Source organism: Phoenix dactylifera, chromosome 18 (assembly GCF_009389715.1).
Source record: "Phoenix dactylifera cultivar Barhee BC4 chromosome 18, palm_55x_up_171113_PBpolish2nd_filt_p, whole genome shotgun sequence".
Lineage (NCBI taxonomy): Eukaryota > Viridiplantae > Streptophyta > Magnoliopsida > Arecales > Arecaceae > Phoenix > Phoenix dactylifera.
The window spans coordinates 5,474,642-5,499,280 of NC_052409.1; the positions used below are offsets into that span (position 1 = coordinate 5,474,642).

At 37.3% G+C, this 24,639-nt stretch overlaps 1 protein-coding gene across 9 annotated transcripts; it reads left to right on the plus strand.

Moving 5' to 3' along the window:
- Positions 1-1,425: 1,425 nt before the first annotated feature.
- On the plus strand, positions 1,426-23,319 carry LOC103722875 (bifunctional nuclease 2). Of its 9 annotated transcripts, none has more exons than XR_606542.4 (11): positions 1,426-1,797; positions 5,967-6,179; positions 6,292-6,344; positions 6,416-6,472; positions 9,754-9,819; positions 9,978-10,049; positions 11,000-11,109; positions 15,026-15,121; positions 15,223-15,291; positions 19,495-19,614; positions 22,899-23,319. XR_606542.4 is itself a non-coding variant. In XM_008813602.4 (10 exons), the coding sequence occupies exons 1-9, from the start codon at positions 1,515-1,517 to the stop codon at positions 15,245-15,247; spliced, it is 975 nt and encodes a 324-aa protein (XP_008811824.1). In that variant the 5' UTR covers positions 1,426-1,514; the 3' UTR covers positions 15,248-15,291; positions 22,899-23,319. The 9 variants fall into 9 exon arrangements, 4 of the variants coding, with proteins under 4 accessions (XP_008811824.1, XP_008811804.1, XP_038971424.1 ...); XR_606541.4 differs by having other exon boundaries at positions 15,026-15,117; XR_606544.4 differs by having other exon boundaries at positions 15,031-15,117.
- The last annotated feature ends 1,320 nt before the right edge of the window (positions 23,320-24,639 follow it).

Below are 24,639 nucleotides of genomic sequence, written 5' to 3' on the forward strand. Positions count from 1 at the left end.
TGATACCGAAATACCATGAAATCCTTGCTAATCTATAAGGATCGTAGCTAATATAAGTTTTTCTACGCGGAATCTTAGTTTGATGATTGCATTAATTTGAACTTTGAGAAACGGAATTCTAGACCTGTGTGCACAAGTCTATGGTTAATTGACACCCATCACTTCAATCTTCTAAAATTAAGACTTGCATGAGCATAGATATAATTCAAAAGATTAACCAGTAACCATTTCTTGAACATCAAAATGCTAGGCCTAACTTTGCGCGTGAAATTTGATGACTAGGTCTATAAGTTGTTCATGAAATTGTTCTTCCAGCTTGTTTTTAAGGTCTTTGAACCAGTCCAACACCTTTAGTGCACAAGGATCAAAGACAGTTTAAGGAAAGTTTAAATTTATGATCGGCACTGCATTAGGGATCGAACGAGATCAACGAGCACCGAAACCAGGAGCATGGAGCTGCTTCATAGAAGCCACCATGAGAGAAAGTCAACCAGAATGTAGAATGCTCATAAGCACATGCAAGCCAAGTCTGCAATATGAAATTCTGAAATTTGGCGCACTAATGCCAGAAAGACTTCAAATCCATTTTAACCATCCCTAATAATTAGCAACTAAAACAATTTTCTTTGAAGAAGGCAATGCGTGCATTTTTCTTAGTCAGGACAGGGTATCATGCAAGGAAGTTGATTACATGTGCTCCTCAACCCTACTCCAAGGTTCATTCCCAAAACCTAAATCTATCTATGAGGATCTAATTGCTCGTTTGGAGATTTTCCAAAAAGCTAAGGATGCTGTTTAAATTTATTCTTAAATACCTATTTTTTATCAGGAACATAAAATAATAGTGATACATGGGCAAATAAATATTTAGGGGTTGAAGTAGACGCCTTGTGCAACTTATATGAGTACTAGAAAGCCATGTCTCCTCTTCTTTCCCATTTTACTGTTAAGGTTATGGTAGGAGGAATTGATAAATAAAACTCCGGCTTTAGAGGCGCAAATCCAATCCCTTACAATGTAGGAATTTTTTTTTTTTTTGGTCGAATGTGAAATTGAGTTTTAGAGCATCTTCTGCCCCCATGAGATGTCCTAATTTTGCTTATTATTTGTTTGATATTATTGTTGTTCTTCTTCTTACTTCTCCGCAAATTAGTGGAATACGACATGAAAATTTTGCTATTTTTTATTTTTTATTTAATAGGATTTTATTTTATTACTTAGCCATTATTATCATACAAAGGAAATGACGGTCATCGTTTTATTTTCCAATAAACCGAGTCCAGAAGATAACGTCGTTATTTCCGAAACTTCGCACGTTAGCTGTTCCAGTTCATGGAAGATAACGGCATATCCGCCGACGTTGGCGCCTCGCTGGAAAGCCGGTCAAAACCCGGACCAACCAAGAAAGCGCAACGTGCGCGTTGAAGTTGACATCAAGAAGGGCCTCCCAGTTCCCAGTCCCCGTTTCCTCTCGTTCCCGTTCTCCGGCCCCTGGCTTTCTCGGGGGTTCCATTATGCTTCGAATCCAAACCCACTCTGCGGCTGTTCCGCCCGGCTTCGCTCCTTCCTCTTCTTCTCCCACCGCCGACGCACGGTTCTTGTCTAGCTCCGCCAAATTTTCGAAATCGATCCCTCTCTTCGTCCTGCGCTTCGATAGATCGCGCCGCAGGAGATCCCTTCTCCGCCCCTGCAAGGCTTCCCTCGGCAATGGCGATCGAGGGACCGCTGGAGACGGCGGCGGTGGCTGCGGCGCCGACGACGATGACCAATTCCTCCAGGCATTTCTCCTCCTCTCAGGTCCCATTTCTTTTCTCCCCAATTCTTGTCTCTCTCGGTTTTTAAGAGGTTGGTTTTTGGTAAGAATTGCTGCGGAGTTGATCACGAACGAGTTCTTTGTTGGTTTTCTGGGGTTCTTTATTTACCCTTCTTTTGTTTGGAGCTGATTGTGTATGGGATCCTGTGCCGATTCTTGCTTTCTATTTTGATCACGAACGAGTTCTTTGTTGGTTTTCTGGGGTTCTTTATTTACCCTTCTTTTGTTTGGAGCTGATTGTGAATGGGATCTTGTGCTGATTCTTGCTTTCTATTTTGGTTTCGATTTAAAGAACTGTTTTTTTTTTTTTAAGACTACCAAGAAACCCTCTTGGATTGCTTGCGTGACTAGAAACATGGACACTTTTAGTCAGTGCAGTTAGTTGTCGGTTAGGAATTAAATTGGGGTTACATATGTTTAACTAATAAATTTAAGGAAAGTATCAATGTTTGCTATCTTAGTACCAGACCTCGTACCAGTACCATCTTATTACAATATTGGTATGTGATACGGTATGAGATGGTGAAGCATACCAAATGCCGATATGGTAGAAACTACATACCAGTTTGATATCAGTATAGTATGGTACCGACGAGTACGGCGAACCTTGTAATATATAAGTTGGTCTGTCAAACTTGTATAAATTTTGGGATTTTTGGCATGTTGCATACTATATGATGTGCTGTTCAATGCTTAGCCATGCTTGAAGAACTTCATGCGGACAACTTGTTTGTTAATTTTAATGATCCGTTGTCTTGAAACCCCGAGAAAACCAACTTCCAGTTACTTAACAATTTCCAAATCAATCTTGAAGTCAAAAATTTCCATCTGTAGTTTCTAATAGAAGTTCTATATATAGGTAACTAAAGAAAAAGTTGTTACCAGTGACTAGGGTTTGATCCCACCCTTGCATTGATTCGGATTGTGCTTTCCCCTATCAAGAAGAAAAGATTGTTACCACTAGCTATACTGATTCAAAAATCCACATTCTAACTTCATCATTTTCTTTGGCAACATCGCTAATGCTGCATGTCTTGTAACTAAAAGTCATTGTTTTTGAGCTCTTACTAATCTTTGCTTGGCTTGGTCATATTACACCTTCATGTGATGAAATTGGAAGTTGGTAAATAATAAATTTTTTTCCTGTTAGACAATTACTCGCTTTTTTCCCTCTTGTAGACAATTTCACTAAGGTAATTGCTTTCTTCCCATGTATCCAAACCAGAGTCAATGAAGGCAGTATGTTATGCACTTAGTCATAGGAACCTTGCACATTCCCACATATGGTGCATGGAGTAATTTTATGATTCGTGAATTTACATATCATTGCTTCTCTAATACGTATCATGCACAAGCAAACTCATATATGCTGTCTAAATTTTCCTAAGGTGCTTCAAGCTCATGCACTATTTTTTCCCGTCCTCTCTTTTTTGTTTCCATTCCTAGTTCTTGCAGAAAAGAATGAGCATGCTGGATAAATATGCAATAAATTGAGTATTTGTTGAAGATAACATTTATACTTCTCCTATGGTCTTCCTCGGACCAATTTATATAAATGTTCATTTTTCTATGATCCAGCTATAATTGTTAATTATTGAAGTTAAAGTGTGGGAGAAGACATTCCAACTATTCAATGTTGTAAGTAGAACAATTTAGATAATGAAGATTCATTTACCTTAGAATCATGGACTATCATGTTATCTCGAACCGCCTAATTTGAGGCGTACCGTATTGTACCAGATCAAAATTTGTATGAAACTCATATTCTGGTCAGTATAGGCCTTGTACTGCTCTATACCGAGATGCATACCGACCTGTACCAAGACATATCGAGGTGTACAAAGGTAAGAAGTGAGAAAAATGGCTCGAGAGATGTTTCGGTACAGTGTGCATATCGTGCCATACTGGCCCGTATGGACCAAACCAGTAATGTACCAATGAAGTACCTAGTATTGAGATTACAAACTCTTGGTTAGAACCATGCAACCATATATGCAACTTCTAGACCAATCTTTCACAAACAAATTAAGCATCTTGATGATAACCATTGTTGCCTAGCCTTGTCCCAAACTCTTTTGGGTCAACTTATTGAGTCTTTTATCCATTAGTAATTCCTATTAAAGTTAATGCTAAGTCTTATTCCAAACTTAACTAAGTCCTTTCTTAAAACCTCCATCCATATTAACTTAGAATCTCCCCTTATTTTTGGTACTTCTTGTATTTTCAAGTACTCGCCTTCTCAAATCTTTTTAACAGAGGTCCATACCATGTGAATTGTTTCTTCACCCCTTCATCCTCAACTAGTGTTGCCCATATACCTTCTTTGATGTACTCCTTTGTCACTCTATCATGTTGTGTTTTACCAATGAATCCATCTTAACGTTCTTATTTCTCTTGCATCATCTTATTTGCATGGAAATTTCCTTTTAGACATTTTGAACTAGATAACATTGTGAGGTTTGTGCTTTACTACATTTTTATAAAGTGTTACCTTGAATTTCCATGGCTTGTTTTGGTGACATGACACCCTAGAAATACCTATCTAGTTTAAGTAATTTTGCCATCAAAGAACTCATTATCCCCTTCATACTTCATTATAATCAAGTGGATGGCTCATGATCACACCTTAAAAGCCAAGTTGGGCATGCTTGGTATATATATGCACCACTAGCTTGTGTGGTAGTGTTGATTGTTTGGCTTATGTTTGATTCCAAATCTTTTTGGACTCTCTAAGATAAACAACTTCCAAACCAAAATCTCTTTGTTTAAAGGAGTTTGCCATCTCATTCTCACCAGATAACAAGGAGCAATACAATGAAGTCAAACTCATTCTAACCTTCTTCAATCCATTTCTTTTCTCTCTTCTTTCTCACCTTCTCCCCCCTTTTGCTTTTTTCTTCCTCATTGTCCCGTCTTTTCTTTTATCTAGTAATTTACCCACGAGAACAAGTTCTTATAAATAATAAAAGTATGGTAGCGGGAAAGGGTGAAGGGGTGATTTGATCGTTGTGATTACAATTCAAAGATTAATACACAAATGGAAGCAAATTGGATTGAAGAATCCTTTGTTTGGTAAAGAAAATTCTCTCAAAGAAATTTTTATTAATGTTAGAAGTCTGCCCCATATAATGTATTAGACGCATATATAGGATATGACCCCTAACCCCAATTGGGGCATTAAACTTGATACAAAATCACACTCGAAATAGGGCATGATAATAATAAAATATGCTAGAATTATTCTACCACAAATATAGAAATCTGATTAAATTCGATATTGTCTCTAATCAAAAATTCATAGGAAAGTCCAGTGAGGTCTTCACCTGTGAATCCGCTGGCTCCTGCAAAACTTGGTATGGTCCAGCTAGTCCTAGTACTTGCTGGTTGTACCTTGTGCTGCATCAAAAAGTACTTTGAAGGAAAGCTAATAATTTTTCATGGAATATGATGGGCATGTTTTATGATGAAAAGGAATCCTGGTGGTGTGACTATAGCTAATCCGAACATTTTTCATTATGCAAAAGAAGGAAAGATTCATTTTTCTACTTGTTTATTATAATCGTGCTGATTCTAGATAGATGCCCTCTTTCTTGCTCTAGTGCTACAATTGTTCCTTACCTGCATTTTGGAAGTTAGCATCTATTGCCTGATTCAAAAGAATATTTTATTTATTTATTTATTTATGTTATAGCTAACTATTCCATGTAGCTTTCCATTGTCATTCACTAAGTTGTAGGTTTTAGTATCTGTGTTCGAAACAATGTTCTAGAATATGCCTTTTATTATATGTAACTTGCACAGGAATTTTCTACCCCATTTGTTAATAAGGGAGAGATTGTGCTTGATATTTTGAGCAAATCCAATTAGATCCTTCCCCTTCTCCTTTTTATAACTCTCGGGACTCGACATGCCTATTATTATATGCAGATACTATTTCTCTTTGCATATCCATGGTACAAGCCTTGGTGCAAAATTCTCAGATGAATGCAATTTGTCTTTCTGAGTTTTTATATTTTTGTGATTAAGAAAGCTTCTATCTTATTTATATATACAGCTGCTATGCATATGAATCATTCCCAACCAAAATCCTTATTAGTTGAATTAGAAATAATTCTTCTTTCTCTTCTATTTATGAATATAATACATATTACAGAGACTGTCAGGCACTACAACCTGTGGAAGCAGGGTTTTGCAGTAGATGAAAAAAGGAATTTGCTTGGTCATAGGCACTCTTTTTCTCATCGGGCAAAAGGGGAAAATTCAAGTGGTAGCCCCTTTGGCCAAGGGTTTCTTCGTCGATTTCAGAGCCCTACTATATTTCTCAAAATTGCTTGTGATGGGGATCTACTATTGCCAATAATTGTAGGTATGTCGATGCTATCAAAGTTCAGGATGTGTACCATGAAGGTTTCTGGATAGTCTTGGTAGTCATTTCCTTACGGCTTTACTTTAGTGTATTTTAATTTCTTTTTGTGAAGGAGAGTTTGCTATTAGAAGACTTATTAGTGACTCAACAGATGATCAACATGAGGTGATATTTTAGTCTTCAGCTTACATCCATGATTACCTCAAACTTTAGCACTGAATTTGGACTTGATGCAGGAATTCCCAGATCAGTTTCAGTTTGTGAAAAATATTGTGGGGACATTTGGCTATGAGGTTAGAGCTTCCACTTGGTTATTTTTAATAACCTTTCCACTGGTAATGGGCTGCTTGTACGGTAATTGGCTGCCTGTACTTTCTCTTTACTTTAGTAGAAGTGGTTATGTGTGGCAAAATTTGACCTGACCGGTAAATCAACCTGACTTGCCCCAGTTGGAACTTGTTTCAGATATATGATTACCATCTTGTCTTAAATTGGATAAGGTGTCTTGACCTAAATTTGAATTGGGTCATGCTTGGATAGAGATTGACCTAGCTTTACTCTTTATCCCTAAACTGAGTGAGTAAAATATGGACAAATCAGGTTTTGTGTTGGCAGAATCAGTGAATCACCATCCCAAGCACCAAAGGATGACAAAACTTTAGCATGGTCCAATCCAAGGTCCACCGAACCAGTACCGGGACCCATACCAGTTGGTGACCGGTACGGTTCGGTGCCGGTTCAGTACCGTACCGTGCCCGTACACCGGGACGCCCAATTTTTTTTGGAGTTTTCAAGAATATTTAATTAATAATCACTCTTTTTAAACTTTTTCAATGATTTTAAATCTAATTTGATATTTTTTTTATGCTTTTTTGATGTTTCTATGATCCCGGTTTAACCTAAATGATGCATCTTATTGTTTTAAATGATACAAATTATAAAATGATTATTGAGATGTTGCATGCTACAAGGAACAACATAAAATATCCTCAAATCAAGTAGCGACGTAAAAATTATAAAATAATACAATCAATTACATATATTTAAACTGCAACATATATACCAATATTTAAAATCGGATCGAGTCGCGATGGCTCTCGTAGATCCTCGGATCATTAACATAGTCAGCAGGCACATCAACCCACCCCTCTAACCAAACAGCATTGTAGTTTTGTACATTCATCCCATAAGAAATGCGCACCGGATTATAAGCATTCTCAAATTTCTCGCTGAAGCTTTAGCTTTGAGAGATGTCCTCTAGCTGATAATATGACTGTGGAGAGGCCTATCCGAATATGTCAGCAGCAAAATCTGACTAGTGAGATGCTTTGGGCTGCATAGGATAGTAGCCACCGGAAGATACTTCAAACGTACCATATCCATATCTGTATGGGTCATAGGCTGCCTGTGGCTGCGGGTACTAGGATCCAATATACGACTCGGAATCTGATACATCTATGAATCATACTCTACTTGCAAAGTCATTTGTAGCTGCATCATGTCCTCCTAAATGACCTCGAAGAGCCTGTCTCCTATATGCAATCGTATCCTCGCGGGCTCTACTAGATCGTGCACCACGGTTTCTATCCTATGTAGCATGCATAAACTGGCTCACCGTGAATCGAAGACCAACCTGCGGCTATCTTATAAACGGCGGTCTTCTGTCCTCCACTTTCTTTTTGGCCAACAAATTTATGACCACCAGAATTGCTGCTCTTGATCTATGTGAGTGAATTGATTTCTCCTCGACACTCTCCATTGGGGCTTCTGGTCTTCTGTTCTTTTTTGATGTGCTGGGTAGCTGCCTTCTTATCCTTCGTGCCTCTCTCTACCTAGCTATGCTGGAAGGATGTATGTCGCCCTCCTGATTGAGTCGACCGGATAGCGTAGCGGCCTCGTCTAAGCATCTTTGGATCATAACTCTAAGAGGATGTCTTGGACAAGAAGTCATGTGGTGACCAGCTTTTCTGTGGCTATAGCTGATCAGCTGGAAGGATGTATGAAATATTGCGCTCGGTCCGTTGCCCTGCATCGACCCTAGTCTCGCTGGCTATGAAACTGGTCGGTCATAGAGGCGATCCTCGCTTATCAAGCTTCGGCTCCTGCTGCTGGCTTACAAGCCATCCGATCATCCTCATCATCAACAAAAGCACTATGGATCGGATCTGTGTACTTGAGCTCTACTTTCTTCTGAATGCATTTCAGCCTCAATCTTAGATTATGATGAACATATACAAAATCGTTGAGGCGCTTTTATGGCAAACGGTTTCTTTGCTTGTTGTCGATGAGGGCGAAGGTGGATCAGTTGCGCTCGCAGCCACTCGAGAAAACCATCTGGGAGAGGATCTGAATAGCTAGTCGCTTAAGATTTTTCGTGGACAATCCAAAATGGATCCACCATTCAGCTGCAAAAATATTAAAAAAAAATTACATGTGAGATAATACCATGTTAGTAACCATCTAACGCCAGGTACATGTTCTGATGTGTAACACACCTAGATTCATATTTTTCTTACTTATGACAACTGCCGAGACTCCAAAGCTGTCGCTGCCCTCTCTAAATACTTTGGTTTGTAAAAAAAACATATTGTACTATGTTAATAATAGAAGATACCAGTTAATTCACACGTCACTTAAGTTAACTTACCTCTTGTATAGACATAGGGCTGTGACTTCTGGATCTGGCTCCATCTTTTAAATCACATTACGAAGAGCGGTCAGAGGTTCGTCATCCATATCGATTCCAGGCATGCTGTACTGGAACCGAGGCTTCAGGTAATATGCTGCACATAAAATTGTACATGTACAGGAGTAGTCTAATTTTAATATTCTTGCTTACCTGCTAGATGCAAGTTTCTATCCATCTGGTAGTCCCACCACCGCTCAATGATATCGATGTACTCCTAGGCATGCATCGGATCTACCTCGATGATCTAAGTCTTTGCCCTCTCCATCATGTGATACAGGAAGCCTATCTGAGGGTACCTCTTGCTATCTACGGCTCAAAGTACTTTATACAATGGTCTGATAGCCTTTATTATCGTAGTGGCCCGCTGTCAGAATGTCTGCCTCGTTACCAAGTCCTCGACACTGCTCCCTTCAATGCCAGCCCTCGCATATCTATTTTTATGCCATTCGGGACTGACAAGCATCTGACGTAGAGCTACTTTCTTATCAAGAAGGCTATCAAGTGCAACGTAGTTGCCAGCAAGCCGTGCAACTCCTGGTCTCAAGATCTCTCCCCCTTTCACTGATGAGAAGGTATGCAGGGGGAGAGATGTTGAGACTAGAAATCGCATGATTTGCTGGCAACTACGTATATTGCATCTGTATAGATAACGCATATTTCTAATTTGACTTGCATGTGCACCACATATTGCACATGTATAGGTTATGCATATTGGCTTGATCTATCATGGAGTCCAAACATGTCTGTTGAGTTTTATTTTTTGCTATATCAGTGATCTGTCGGACTTGCCCATTAGAAGATCATTTATACGTTGTTTATTACTTTAGAAGGCTTATTTGATATCATTTGCTGCAAGCGCTCTAAAATTGTGGTTTTCATTTTCAGGTGAAAATGGTGCGCATTACAGAAAGGGTGGTCAATACATATTATGCGCGCATATTCCTCGGAAAGGTTGTTAAGAGAAGAATCCATGTTTAATTTATTCAGAGATCTGTGGTATAATTTATTTTTGAATTTTGAGATATTTAGTGTATCCTTGATTGGTAGCTTTTAATCATATTAAATTACAAGTAGCCCATCTTTTTGTATTGAATATATATGATCTGCAGCACACAGAGAGGGCCAATATGAGCATTGATGCGCGCCCCTCAGATGCTATAATTGTTGCCAAAAGGTTCCAGGTAATGCCAGCAACATAGATTTGAGTAGTTCTTATATCATGCCTGTATTGGTCATTTGTATGGAAGATACCTTTTGTTTATACTATATCAAAATTTTGGGAGACAGTAAATCCGTGTGGAACATTGTGCATTGAAAACTGACCAAATCTTGCCTGTAGTGGTGGTAGTATTGTCATTTGTACTATTCTTTAATCAACCAATAAACTTGTGTAGAACGAACATTAGATATTGGAAACTGACCAAATCTTGCCTGTAGTGGCAGGAGCATAATTATTTGTATCATTATCTAGTCAATCAAACTTATACCTTCCTAAAAAGGTGCCTTTAGTGAATTCCATGTGTTCTATACCTACTATTAAACTTTCAGTTCTTGGAATGTCAAAGGGCCGTTGAGTATATCAGCTATTCTTTATCAATAATAATCATTGTGTATATGGAGCACTCACCATTGAATCAAGATATGCTCAATTTGCATTTTGTAATACTAATCCGAGGTGTATGTATATGTCTTTAGGTCAATTATCTTTGTGTGTATGTCTGCATGAGGATTGTATTTATGTGTCCGTCTGCATGTGCGAGTCGTGGAGGCACCACATCTTATTACTTGTCAACCTAGTATAGAAGTTTCTAGACCTTGCGGATATTATTCTTTTTAATGGCATCCATTAATGACAGATTCTGTCAGCTGATTTTCCTCTATACTTGCATCCAAAATGAAAGAAAAGAAAGGCATAATTCTACTTTTATTTATTGTCTTGTTTATCTCAAAAGTGTTTTGCTCATTGAAGAATTTTTGGTAATAATTATTGGCTCATAAACTTTTCACCTTAAAGCTGAAGAGAGGAAAGATAGCAATTGCTACATCCTCTTTTACTTTATTTAGAGACATGTTGATTCTTATAGTGTTGATTTGCCTATTGTTAATCAGATCTAAATTCTGATAAATGCAGGCACCAATTTATGTAAGCAAGGCAATTGTTCTAACAGATGCTGTTAAAATTGTTCATGGAACATCAAGAGGAAGTGGTGGAAAGACTGTTTATGATGTATCCATGGACAGGTAGGTCTTTATTTTTATTTTCATTTTCTACTATGGGGTGCGTATTAGCATGATATATTTCTTATTTTCATAATTTGGGTCTATTTTTGGAGTTCAAATTCAGAGAAATAAAAAATAGAATTAGAAAAGCAAAGAAAAATAAAGCAAGTGCTTTAGATTCCAATTTTAGAGTTTACATTACTGTTTGGAACCCTTGAGTCTAATACATAATTGGTTTGACACTTTAGAACCATAAGAAACATTAAAAATGAAAAAAAATGCGAGAAACTAAAAAAACTTAAAAGAAAAGCTAGCACAAAATTGCATACTATTTTTAAATCATAATTTTGATAAGAATTTCCACACCAATATATTATACATATATTGGGAAATAACAATTTTTATATAGCAACTTTGGAAAACAAGTGTTTTATGATACTTCGCAGGATGTAAGATTATAAAGATATCATATTCAGTTTTAATCAAATTAAAACAGTAATCTGCACTTGGATGTTTCTAATTTTAAAATTATCATTTCATCCTTTTCTAGATTTAATATATTTGAATTTCAGGAATTGATTTTTATGGAGGTGTTTGGTTGCTAGAAAGAGATGGTTTGCAAATAGAAAATCATAAGGTGACAAGTAGAGAACCTGAATTTGGAAAGCCCCTTGTCCTCAGTCTCCATTTGTGTATTGCTTAAAGAGCTCTTTTTAAGCCCAAATAAATCAATGGATAGTCTTGATGCTATTGGGCATACCAGTGGAAGTGAAGAACCCATTCTAAATGGTACGGAGAAAAACATTCCTAGTCGGAGTGATAGTGGCAGTTATAGTTTCAGAAATGTTGATTATTTATTTGATATCAGGGATATTTGGAGTTTGATCTCTGATCTGTTCTACCAAATGTAGAAATTTTTGATTCCGTCATTTTTGGGCTTCTACATTTCATTTTAGAACCAAACACTTGGTATTGTAAACCATTAACTTAATATCTATTTTGAAAATATTTTGGTTCCTTTAGATATTTTGGCGAGGGGGGCACAAAAATTGACTTGATCTAAAAACCTGATGCACCTAACCCTATTTGGGTAGGGTCTGGGTCAAGGGTTTTCCTAGTTAGAGTCAAGTAAGGGTCAAATTTTTTGACCCAAACTTTAAATTGTTAAGTCAGGTTGGGTCATGATGTATTACTTGTTTAGATCATTTTAAAAATTAGTCTGTAAGAATTATAAGAGCTGGATTTGATAAGTTAGGTTAGGTCTGTTAGGGATTGAGTCTTGAATTTTTATTAGGTTAGGGTCAAACAGGTGACCCGAAATGACCAATGGGTGGATGGGTTTGAGAGGTATTAACTTGATTTTGGGATGGTTATGTGTCCAGGATTTGTGTCATCCTTACTTGATTCAACCCCACCATTACCACCCATACTTGCAATTCAACAACTATGTGCTTATAAGTCTACTCAAAAATGACAAAATGTGAGTTTGTTTTGGTGAATAAGACTTTCTAGATGTTAAATTACCATCAAAGAGCAAGCTTAATTAAACAAAATTAAGGAAAAACCTCAAAGTGAGGTTTTTTGCCTAATTTTTTCAGTTTGGACCCATAAGCAGTGAAATTGGCCCTATAAATTAGTTTCAAATAACCTCTGAAATAACCCCTATTATGGATCAGTTTTGGCCAAAACCAAAACATTCCAGCTTTGGTTTGAACAAAACTTCAAAGTTCAAACTGTTATGCAGCATATTCTTTTCTTGCCGTTTCTTTTTCCTTTCTTGTTTTTGCGTTACTAGATTTTCATTGATCATATATTAACAGGGAATTGTTCTTCTAAGATTATGCTTTTCCTACCAGGCATCTCCATTCATAAAAGTGGAGCTTTAGGTGATCAATAACTGCCTAAAAATGTTGTATTCTTATGTTAACATTTCGTGCAGCTTTCTTGTTCACTTAACAAATTGGTAACTTGGATCAGTAAAAGGAAAATTGTTTTTGGCTAGATCAAGTACAGAAACATATATAAGCCTGCTGTTCATGTTGCATGGGAAGTACTTATATTTTCTTTTGCAGAGGCAGCGGCTTTATAGTTACAAATTTGAACAGTGACTATTTAGGCTGTAGCTGTCATGGTTCATGGTCCTGCTCAGTATGATAGGATAAAAGGCACTGAAATGTATCATACTCTCACTCATGAAAGTTTCCCAGCATGGAAGTCTGCTTTCTTTCTCTGCCGCCTTCTAAAAATGTAACTTTTGTTTGAACCAAGGCCAAGGAATATGATTGTTTATGTGATAATTTGAACAAAGCATGCTATTATAATGAATAAACCATGGAGGTTGGAGATGACAGCTTTTTGTGCGCTGCAGCCGCTGCTAGATTTGTGCTCCTTTTTCTCAGTAATTTACTTAGTGGTGATGCTGGAATTATTATAATCAACTTCTGCTGGAAAGCTTAAGTACAGCATGGTTCCAAGTTGAGTTTTACCTCTTATAATTTTAGTTATTTTTTGCCCCATTTGTTATATATTGGTATCTTTCTTTCTGTCTCTCATTGCTATTCAAATTCTTCTTGGTTTATGTAAAACAGGAGCACTAGTTTAAACTTATAAATATGGTGCTTTCATAATAATGATAATAATAATATACATGTGATTTTGATTCATTGAATAAATTGATAAAAAATAGAGTAGAAGAATAGTAAAGTAGTGACAATATTGCAACTAACAATGGAAGATGTACTTTTCTGCTGATATATTGCATCCATTTAAGGACTTATTTCCAAACTACCACACCCAACCAGGAGGCCTGTGGTTTTCTCTAAAAGTTGGAACAATATGTGGGTAATTTTAGAGTTATATTTGTTCAAGTTCCATGGTTATTTTCATTGCAGTGTTTGTAAATCCCCATATATTCGCTCCTTATGTGTAGAAGACTTAACACGCCAGGATTGATGCCTACTAAACTCCAAATTTAGCTCAAACACTTAATAATATGATCCTGTTATAATTATCGGTGACCTTTATCTCATCCAGTCGCCTCCCTCCTTTGTTTGACTGGTTAACACCTACTTCCCCTTCCAGTTTTTTTCTTGTTAAGATCTTCATTCTAGTATGTGGGCACTTTTTTAACTTTACAGGTGTACAGGAATGTATGTATGTCTTTGTCTGTCTGTTTGCTTCTCTCTGTGCATGTATTTGTGCTTGCATGATAGTCTAATGAATGATTCCTTTCCTTCCTTTCTTGCTGTCATGGACCTTCTCTAATAAAATTTGATTATCCTTTCTTTTCATAGAACATCACTCCTTACATCTGATCAAGTTGGGGAATTATATCAGGGGATATATTAACCAGTACTGCTGAGTGTGGACATTTTTGCACCTGCTCAAGAGATAAAGTTCACAATTTTTATGTTGTAGCTGTGGTTTGCCAAACTCATTTGACCAGCTGCATGAGCTTGTAGCACCAGTTTAGTTTTTGTGAATATTGTGATGTGACTCTTTTGACTGAAATTTTTTTAGGAACTCAGTACAACGTCTTTCTAGTTATGCCACGCCAAGCATGTTCTGTTGTACTTGTGCTCATCATTCAACCAAAGTTATTGTCATCCATGTGAGGTGTCCACAATGCTCAATTAAATAGATCGCTGCTGATATGGGCATTTAAAGGTAGCCAGATGTGTGGTCAACATAGCTAAATGGAGTATCTATGCTGGGTTGTGTTTTGATCACTTTGTCTTAAACAAATTTGTGTGTCGGCTATAGTGTCCGTACTTAATATCTCTCAGTATGAGCCAGATTTATAATATTTTCTTGACATGTTCTTTATTTTATTTGTATGCTTTTATATTCTGATGCATTATTAATACTAAATGCCTTGATCAATATGTCAATTGGTGAGTCTTACTGCAACTCTAATTTTGGGTAATTTCTTCCACAGCGCAGCAGAAGGCCCTGATCCACTTGTTGAGGAACTTGATTTGGTCAGAAAGATGAATACAGCAGTCATGGAGGAAAGATATGAAGATGCAGGCATGTAATATAAAACAATCTCAATTATTCTAGACTGGTTGTGATTCAATCTTTAAAAATGATATGTTTTTCAGTCTAGCTGATTTGAAGTATCATCTCTTATAGCTGTGTTGAGAGACAAGCTTGCTAAGCTCCGCATGCCAAGACAAGAACTGTAGATAATTCTTAATCAAGGTGCAAAAACCATCCTTTACTTCCTACTTTATCCTTTGTTTTAAGGGAACTGTTAACGCATAATCATTGTTTTTTTGGTATTTAGTATGGTGTCGTAGAAGCCACAAGTTAGGCCATTTTATATTTTCCACCTTGCTTGATGAATTCAAGATATATGTTTGATACATGGACTAGAATGTACAAGCTTGTATTGTTTTTTATGATGTGACTATTTAAATGTTAGTGTCTTTTCATATATTGGACAATATACATCTTTCTTGTGATACAATAGTTATGATGCTTGAATCTGGAGGAATGGAATGACTTGGAATGTTCTGAAATATAGGGGGTTGATGTGTATGTTCTGTGCCTTGGAATCATCATTTATTCAGGACCTAACCAATGTGTTCCTTGAATCTCATGCTACTTTCAGTATATAACCCAGCCTGTTCATTAGAGTTGGAAGACAAGGATCATTTATTGGAGCCTGTTCAATTCCAAAGAATTTGTGGCCCTACTTTTAAATTATAAGGCGATGTTCAAGATTTGGAATAGAGATGCCCATGTCGTAGCTTCTCAATCATTACTAACAAAACTCGTGTCATTCTCATACGATTAGTTAAAAGCTGCTATTTTTTCCAATGAAGTGGTAATTCTTTTGTCAAAACAAGTATTTTCTGCCCTTAAGATTTTCTTAGGCATCTTCCCTGTTTTTTTTGCTTTACTCCTTGGCTCAAAGTTCTACTTCTCTCACACTTCTATTTTTCTTCGCTGACATTTATTTGGTTTCCATGATTTTTTCCTTGTTGAGTGAGATCTGTAACGTTTAACTTGTGTATTCATCTTCTTGATTTTTACTCACATACATCTTGACATTTCTCTTCCCATTATTTATGTCTTGCACCATCTTATTGTCTCATGTTCTAATCTTTGCTGCATTGTCATTGTTATCTTATAAAATTCTTCCTTGAATCTCACCAACAGATATGAATGCTTAAGGAGTGTTCATAAACCCAGCCCAGAGTAATTAGGAGAAGGCTTGACAGTTTTGATTTTGTAAAATTCTTTCTGGAATCTTACCAAGCAGTGATCATGCAAAGTACTCTGAAGCACATCAACCACCATTTGTCAATTCTCCTGATCTTCGTTTATTTCTCCATCCTTATGTATAATAGACCTGAGATAAAGAAGCTATCAGTCTGGTGTTTTCCTAGTCTTTTGACACCTCTACAAGTTCATCTCTAGTCATATGCTACCTATTTTTTACAAGATTGTGCTTCCAAGTTCCAAGGATCTAGGTTAGGATAAGTTCCATTGCATTTTAACAACTTAAACAGGCACTGACGCAAATTATTAAACATAAATCTGATTACTTCCATCTGGTGAAGCAAGAACAATGTGGAAAAGCAGACATCTTTATCTAACAACTACCATGTGATTAGGACATAGATCTGATTGTCACCTATGAAAAACCAGCTTTGACTAAAGAAAAGCTGCTTGTGCCCTACCTTCTTCAGATCCCAACTGGAAGATGGAGCAACGAGTCAAATGGAAACCCTGCATATCTGAACTTTGATAGGCAGAAAATTATCATCCTCTTTCCCATCACTGTCTCGTACATTATTTCAAAACTTTTCCTTGACAATACAAATGAATCGTAATGGTGCAAAAATCAACAATTTTTCAATCTCCAGCAACATCCACATGTATTTAGTTGTTTGGAGTAGACCATCTGCTCTTTGTAATCTCTCATATCAATTCAATAGAGCATGCTAGTGTAACACAGCAAAACTCTCTTATTGGTCATTTCATTGGAAGCTATAGCATTGTCATGTACTGACTGCCAAGCGGTGGTCCGGTGTGAGAATCACATGCTGGTTATCCAATTTGTTAAGCTTTTTGTGTTTTCGTAGCATTTCTTCAAATCAATATGTTGCATCTTGTAATAGGGAATGGGACATAATTCAAAGGCTTATTACAGTTGAGTATTTAAAATAAGTCGCCTGCCAATACTCATGCAGATGCAGGGCATAAAGTTAGCATGCCCTACGGCACAACCATTTCTGGTCGGGCACAAGTTTTTTCTCCTTTTTTATTTTTATTAATTTAAATCGTTTCTAGTTAGTGGGTTGTATTTCATGCATTAAAATGTTACTTTAACATTGTCTAGTCTTAATCAATTAAACATGTTTTTATGTGCAATTGCTGACATATAATACATTATTATAAGAAAAGGTCATGACTAATGGTGGCTGCTAAGATGGCTTGCGGCAACCTAGCTCATGGTGGGACAAAACTAGATATAGTGGAAATGAGTGCCATAGGCCTAAAGTGGGCTAGACTAGTTTCCAAATGGATTTTTTTATTAAAAAAAATAATGGCATAACAATAAAGCACCATGACTTCCTCTCCTTCTCTCCTCATAGCTAACCTCTATTTTGGCATTTTGCTTTCTTAAGTAATGATTATAATGTTGTGAGTTGTGACTCTTAGGAGATACGATTAATTAGTTTGACATAATAATTAAAGTGTAATATAAAAAATAGGTCATATTTATTACTAATTGAATCCTAAATTTAGATACATGAAATTTATATGAGACATTGTCCATTGGATTCTTAGTAAAGTGAAATGCTTATTTGTTTTTAGCAGCCCATCTTGAGCTCAAGTCATCTGCTATAATATCTTACATCCATCACACGTTGTGAATCCCCTTGACTACCATGTGTAATAAGCACTTTTTAAAATATTGCATATTTGAAGAGAAACGTTAATGAAATTTTAAGTCAGGCATTGGCAGAAGACATATTCTCATTGAAATTTTAAGTTATTGCAATGTACGCTAGTGACAACTTGTCCTTACATTGTTATCGCATCATGTTTGGCGAGCTTATAAAAATCTTCTAAGCTACCAGATTCATGTTATGTATCCATTAGAGATGATCTTGGAACAGTTGGAGTTCCATGCAATTATGGTGCCCACCTTGGATCATACATAAACAATTTACATAAGCATTAGCACTAGAACACCAACTATTGTGGGCTAGTATGGAGCAATCTAATTGTATGCGGAGTAGGCATGTCAATTATCATATCCCTGCATCAACCAAAGATGCCCCAAACTTACCATAAGAGTTATATATGGACCTAAATATGATTCGAATCAAGGTTTGACGTACCGGTCAGTACCATACCATATCGTACCGGTACCAAACCAGTATGTTGTACCAAACCGGTAAACCAGTATGTTGTACCATACCATATCGACATTTGGTACGCCAAGCTATACCATATTGAACCATATACCAACACTGTAATAGGATGGTATCGGTACTGGGTCCGGTATCAAGACGGCGAACCTTGATTCAAGTCATAGGAGACAATAGAAGATCCCCCAAATACAGATCATGAGTTAAAGGTGTGATAGAATCCACACTAGTATGATAGAAGGGAATATGGATGGTTCGTCCAATTGCTAGTAGAGGTTGTTAACACTTGATCACCTTATCAAGCTGATTCCCTTTGTCATGACACTTATGCCCTCTTGATGCCCCCATATAGAATTAATGGTGCCTCTTATGGTTGGCTGCAGCCTCCCTGCACCTTGTCCTCACTCATCTGGTATCGCTGGGAGGAAAATGACTACCTTTGGCATCATGCGTGAAAACTTAGTTATGGTGAGTAAAATTGGCTTTGCAAGTAAATGGGCTTAATTGCCCCTGGACTCCACTTTCGCCAACCCCATGCCTACACCATCACCACCAATAAGTCATTATCATTATTGTCTCTAGATCAAGGTTCGCCGTACCGATACTAGACCCCGTACCAATGCCACACTAGGATCAACTAAGATTTTTCCTTAACCGTTACTTTTTTCTTCATCTAGCCTTGCTGAAATGAGTAGCCTTTCTTTCCTGGCTAGGCCTAACACTCCAAGTGCCCTGGTTGGCCTTTTAGGTAATGATTTTGGGTGCAACCCAACCCTCCCATGATGCACTAATCTAACCGTAGATGGACTCATCCTTTAGGGCATGAATTCATTTTACATACGACAAAAGATTTAGCCACCTACAAATCCCTGCTTGTGATCTTCAAAAATGCATGATTTTACATATATTGTTACAGGTAATTATGAAAAAGTGTTTGGAAGGGGCCATTATAGTGCTAGCTACATAGTAGTGGTTTTAGCACATTGATATCTTGTTCTTGCCTTGATTCTTGCAGATCCGACTTGGTTCAGGCTCCCCTCCGCCAAAATCCCGTCCCACAAGGTTGAATTGGAAAGATAGCAACAATAGGAAGGGTTTATTGCTGTTTAAGCTCGGTCTCAAGCATTACTGGCAGGTAGTGGCTTTTCACCTATCGATAACATTCAATACCACTAGGTTTAGAGTGGTTCGACCTGCAACCAGTGCTGGGGGTGTTGGGTGCTGGTTCCTTGTCAGTACAGCACATACTATCTAGCGCATACCAGCAAAGCCAGCTCTTTGAGTACAATAGAGCGAATCATGTCACATCTATCAATCTAATCTGAAAAATATTCCTCAAGTAGTCAAACTTGACATACTTTCAGACTTGTCAAAGCAGGCAGCACTATGTCATGATGGATGAAAGACAAGAAAAATATATAAAGAAGGAAATAGAACAAATAAGATTAAATGGAGGAAGAACAAACAATCTTAAAGAAATTAGATCTTATTCACAATTGAACTTGTCTGAGAGAATGAACTGTAGATTGAATTTATCTCTAAATAGCCGATAAACTGAATCATACCCTGACAATATTTTCTTCGTCCTCAATTATTTGGAAAGAAACATGAAAACTACTTGAGCAACCTGCAATCTCAAAATTTTTCTCCAACCTTTTTTTGGTAGAGAAGGGCCTAAACTGATTTTTCTCCTATTCAACTCTCTATTTTCCTGAATATAATGATGGAGCACTAGGTCAGGTGTCTTTATTTAGGTCCTTTCTTGCCCTATTTCCTGCCAATTATGCTATTACTATAAGTTAAATCTAACCTCGTATCTGTTGCACATTACTGTCATCCAACATTGAGACAATGCATTAGTATGAAGATGATCCTTGTGCTTCCATCTGACATAATAAATATAGGAACAGCGTAATTATTGCAGAACATGATTATTATAGATCATAAAGTAACTGTATTGTCGCCAAGTCATGTTATTATATTAGACAAGCTATGGATTCTCAAGCATGGTTCAAAGGAAAAATTAGTTGGAATACCTGTCATGAGCAAGTAGCTATATGCATTCTTGCAAACCAAGATTGTGCAGCTATAGCACTAGAACATCTTAGGTTGAAAGAAGTGCTACAAAAAAAAATCACAGGTAACTGCCATGTTTCTTCATATATGCAGATCATTGGCATGGAGTCTAGGAACCAGGATATATGCCTTGCCATTAGTCTGAGGGCAATAATGTCCTCTTGACCACTTTATTTTTACCCTATAGGACAAGCTTATTTCCATAGGTTAGCTATCCCCCGGATTAGTCACGCAAACAATTATTCCTTGCATGTGCTAAATATTAACCCCTGGGATTATTAAATCATATAGCATTAGCCTGGATCCTGCTCTATGCAAGCAGGTCCTAAATGGATCCAATCGTTCTCATTCAATAAGATGCACGATGAAAATGGTTGTTCATAGTAAAATTTTACAAAGGGAGCACCTGATTTTACATAAGATTATTTTTTAAATATAAAGTTCTAAAAAGTCATTTTTGAGACTGAAAAGAGATAGATCATAGAACTTTTTAGACTTTTTTGACAGTGTGTTCGTCATAACCATTCTGCTCAAGTTGATCATTGTTTTGTTTCTCTAGTGCGAGATGGTAAATTATATTCGTGGATTAGGGCATGCATTAATAGAGCAACAAATCAAAAAGACTAAAACAATCATGGTCCATTTGAATTTTGTTTGCATTCATGGTTAGTGTTGCTACCATACGTATCACATACATCTATTCAAATACAAGCATATCAAACAATGGATAACAGAAAAAAATAGAAAAGGAAAAACACATACCTAGTTTATGTTTTCTATCATTTTTCTTCTGCTTGCTGTAAGGAAAAGAAACACTGGTAAAACATAAAATCTATTCTTTGAGAAAGGTCAAAAAAATTAAACATAAGAAAAATTGTGTCTATACCTTTACCAACCTTGGTAGCCGCATAACTAGGCATTTAACAACACACACACACACACACACACACACACACACACACAGAGAGAGAGAGAGCATGGCCCCGGGGGATGGGGGTTGGGTAACAAAAGCAGCTATTACTTTTATCAAATTGTATCATGCCATCATGAAAAAGTGTTCATATTAAAGATTTCCTCACAAAGTGTTCTTATTTAAATTTCCTGGGTAAAAAAGTCAAGAAAACGAAAATTATGAAGTTTAAATTTACCATTTTTAGTGTTTTCAAGGCATGAGCAGTGTAAGAACTCACAATACTATTTCAGTTATAATTGCATTGTAGTGTTTTCAGAGCATGTGTACACATGAATCCTACAAAAGTGTCAAAACTATCATTTCACATTTCAAAGCTCTTACTAATCAAGAATCTACCACTTTGACCACTTTGCCTTGCACACATCTGATATTGGATATCTGGTACTTGTATTCTACTTAGGAACACAATGATGTTTCCCGAAATGGCATACCCTAAGATGCAAGCTACCTATGGAGATCAGGTGGAAGGAGAAAAAATTAGAGTTACAAGGATGATGATGGTGGAGGATGAGAAATGGGGTCCACAGTTCACCATAAAAGGACATGTCCTCAATTTTATTATAACAACAAGGGTGATAATTATGAAGTTAGAAGACACTAAGTTGCCCTTAATTAGTGGATCACCACTTATTTTCATGTTTACATGGTTATGGGGGTAATGACAAACCAGATAGATGAAAATAAGATCAAAGAAGCCCAATAATTTGTTACAACCTGCAAACTACATTAGTTGGATCAAGAAAATAGATCAAACTTGAAATCATCAACACCACAAAGACAAACATATAGGAAAAGGAGAAATATATAGGATGGAAAATGGTTGGAAATTATATCAAGTAGATAAGCCATGGTGTTCCTTTTCTCTTTATATATGTGGTTGTTTTACGAGGGCAAAAAGACATGTATACACCTACCAAGATGCATTTTGTAAATGGCTATGGTCCACCATGGTCCAATATAGTAAGCCATATCACTGATAAAAAACAAAAAAGAAGGATATGTCACAATAAGCACACTTCAAACAGCTGATTAATGCTGTTCTGTCATCTTGTCCTATAATGAGCTTACAGAGAAAATGGATCTTACATTCAAATTTGAGACATGAAAGAAGACAATGGGATGCATATTGATCTTTAACGATAAATAAGTTTCCCCAGGAACATAACCATATAGAACAAGCTAAGATGTGAAATTTTCTGAATCCATATATACACAAGCCATCAACCGGGTAGTGCCTTTAAGATAAGTTTGCTTGCCTTGTTTTAGTTTATTGCATTTGTTATATGATTTATCAAAGAGTCGTTCAAATTTATTTGTGACATCTGATATTGCAATGCTACTTAATAATGAGCATTTTTATTCACAAACAGATTGTTCAACTTGAAGAGCAATATCTTGGAGTCAAACAAGATCCCATTAGTCTCACCCAAAGCCATAGCATGATATGTACAGTGCAAAGTTGTACTGCCCTTTTCATCTGTTGTTGTTGGAAGAAAATCTATCCTGCTTCGAAGCTGCCATGAGGTTTTGATTGGCTGAATGGACTCGAGTGACCAAGAATGTGAATAATCCACAGAAAAGTTGCTTATGGGAGGATATGGTAAAGGCTTTTCTTAATTTTTGTGGTGGTCTAGGAGGGGTGTCTTCATGTGTCTGGAGCAGTCAATGCCCTGTATTTAGCTTTTACCTCCGCTCAAATGACAAGAAATTTAAACCATTCCAGAGGAGCTGTACTCTCTTTATTCTGTCCCCATTTGCCCGGTTTAAGTAGCAAGCAATTCACTTCTGATATTGCAGGTGACCCTTTTGGGAGCAGGGGTATTTTTAAAACTATTCCGAGAAGCTTATCTTTTTTTTTTGGTTATTATTTTGGAATGAATCAGGCATCTGGGCATGATACCCATATCAGATGCATAGTGCCCAAGTAATGGGCAAGCGACAATAATGCTGGAGGTGGCTCGGCAATACAACAGATGATGCTTGGATTTATTTGAAAAGGAAGCATATAAAATGATTGGTTGGTTATATATAGGCAGATATATGGTATTAGGATGTGCAAGATGCTACTCAATACTAAAATGCTGTCAGGATGATTTGGTTTGAGGATGCATTGCATCCCAGCTTGGGGTTTATGGTGATGTAATGTTGGAGTATGCGACATGATCAGTTGGAAACTAGTGGACTTTGAGCAGAGGATGAGAGGGGGGCAGCTTCCTTTTCAGTGATTGTTGTTCCGTCCTCCAATAAGCTTTTGGTGTACATTCGAATCGAAAAGCAAAGTTTATCGTGAGCCAGGAAGTAGTATTGAATGGCCCAGGGAAAGGTTAGTGTCAAAATTGTCTCCTCCTTGCACCAGAAGATGAAGAAGAAATCAACAAGCTGAAAAACCAAGAAATGCTGCGTTGTGGTATGGCTGCAACTCAATCGATACTGGAGTATGTCCTTTTGGCTATAATGTCCGGATTACAGCTGTAAGTTTCTCTCCCTACTCTACATGACCCGTAAACTAAGCAATGAAATCCTAGGTGAGCGGGCCATGCTTGTGGAACTCTGGCCCCATGCAACTGCAATTGTGCGATGATATCTTTCTATGTTGTCAGTTTCGTTTTGTAATTGTGCGATGCCCACCAAGTCTAATGAAGAGTCCTTATCTAAGTTTGAAGCTTCATCGATATCCACACTGTCCCGGAATGAAAAGAGGGCTGGGAAGCCACAAAAAGAAGGTCAGAGTTAGAGAAGATGCATTACTGTCGTCGAAATGCCCGTGGTGACCTACAGCTTAGCCAACTCACAGCCCAGCAACTTAAATCCATATGTGGAACGGACCAAGATGAATGAATGGGTCGAGCTGGCGGCCGCATGCTCTTCTGGGGGAATTCTAACAAGTTGGAACTCTTCAAAGATCGAAGGTTCGGTTTACCAGAGAGGAGCTTTCTCCATTAGTACAAAACACCAACCTTTGCACCATGCTTCAAAGAGCGAATATCTACGGTCCAACGGACAGCAATCAAAAAGCAGACCGACCTCCTCTCGGAGGAGGAAATTAAACAGGCCGTATTCAGCTTATCGAGGGAGAAAGCCCCGGAAGGCTTTCCATTCTCTTTCGAAATC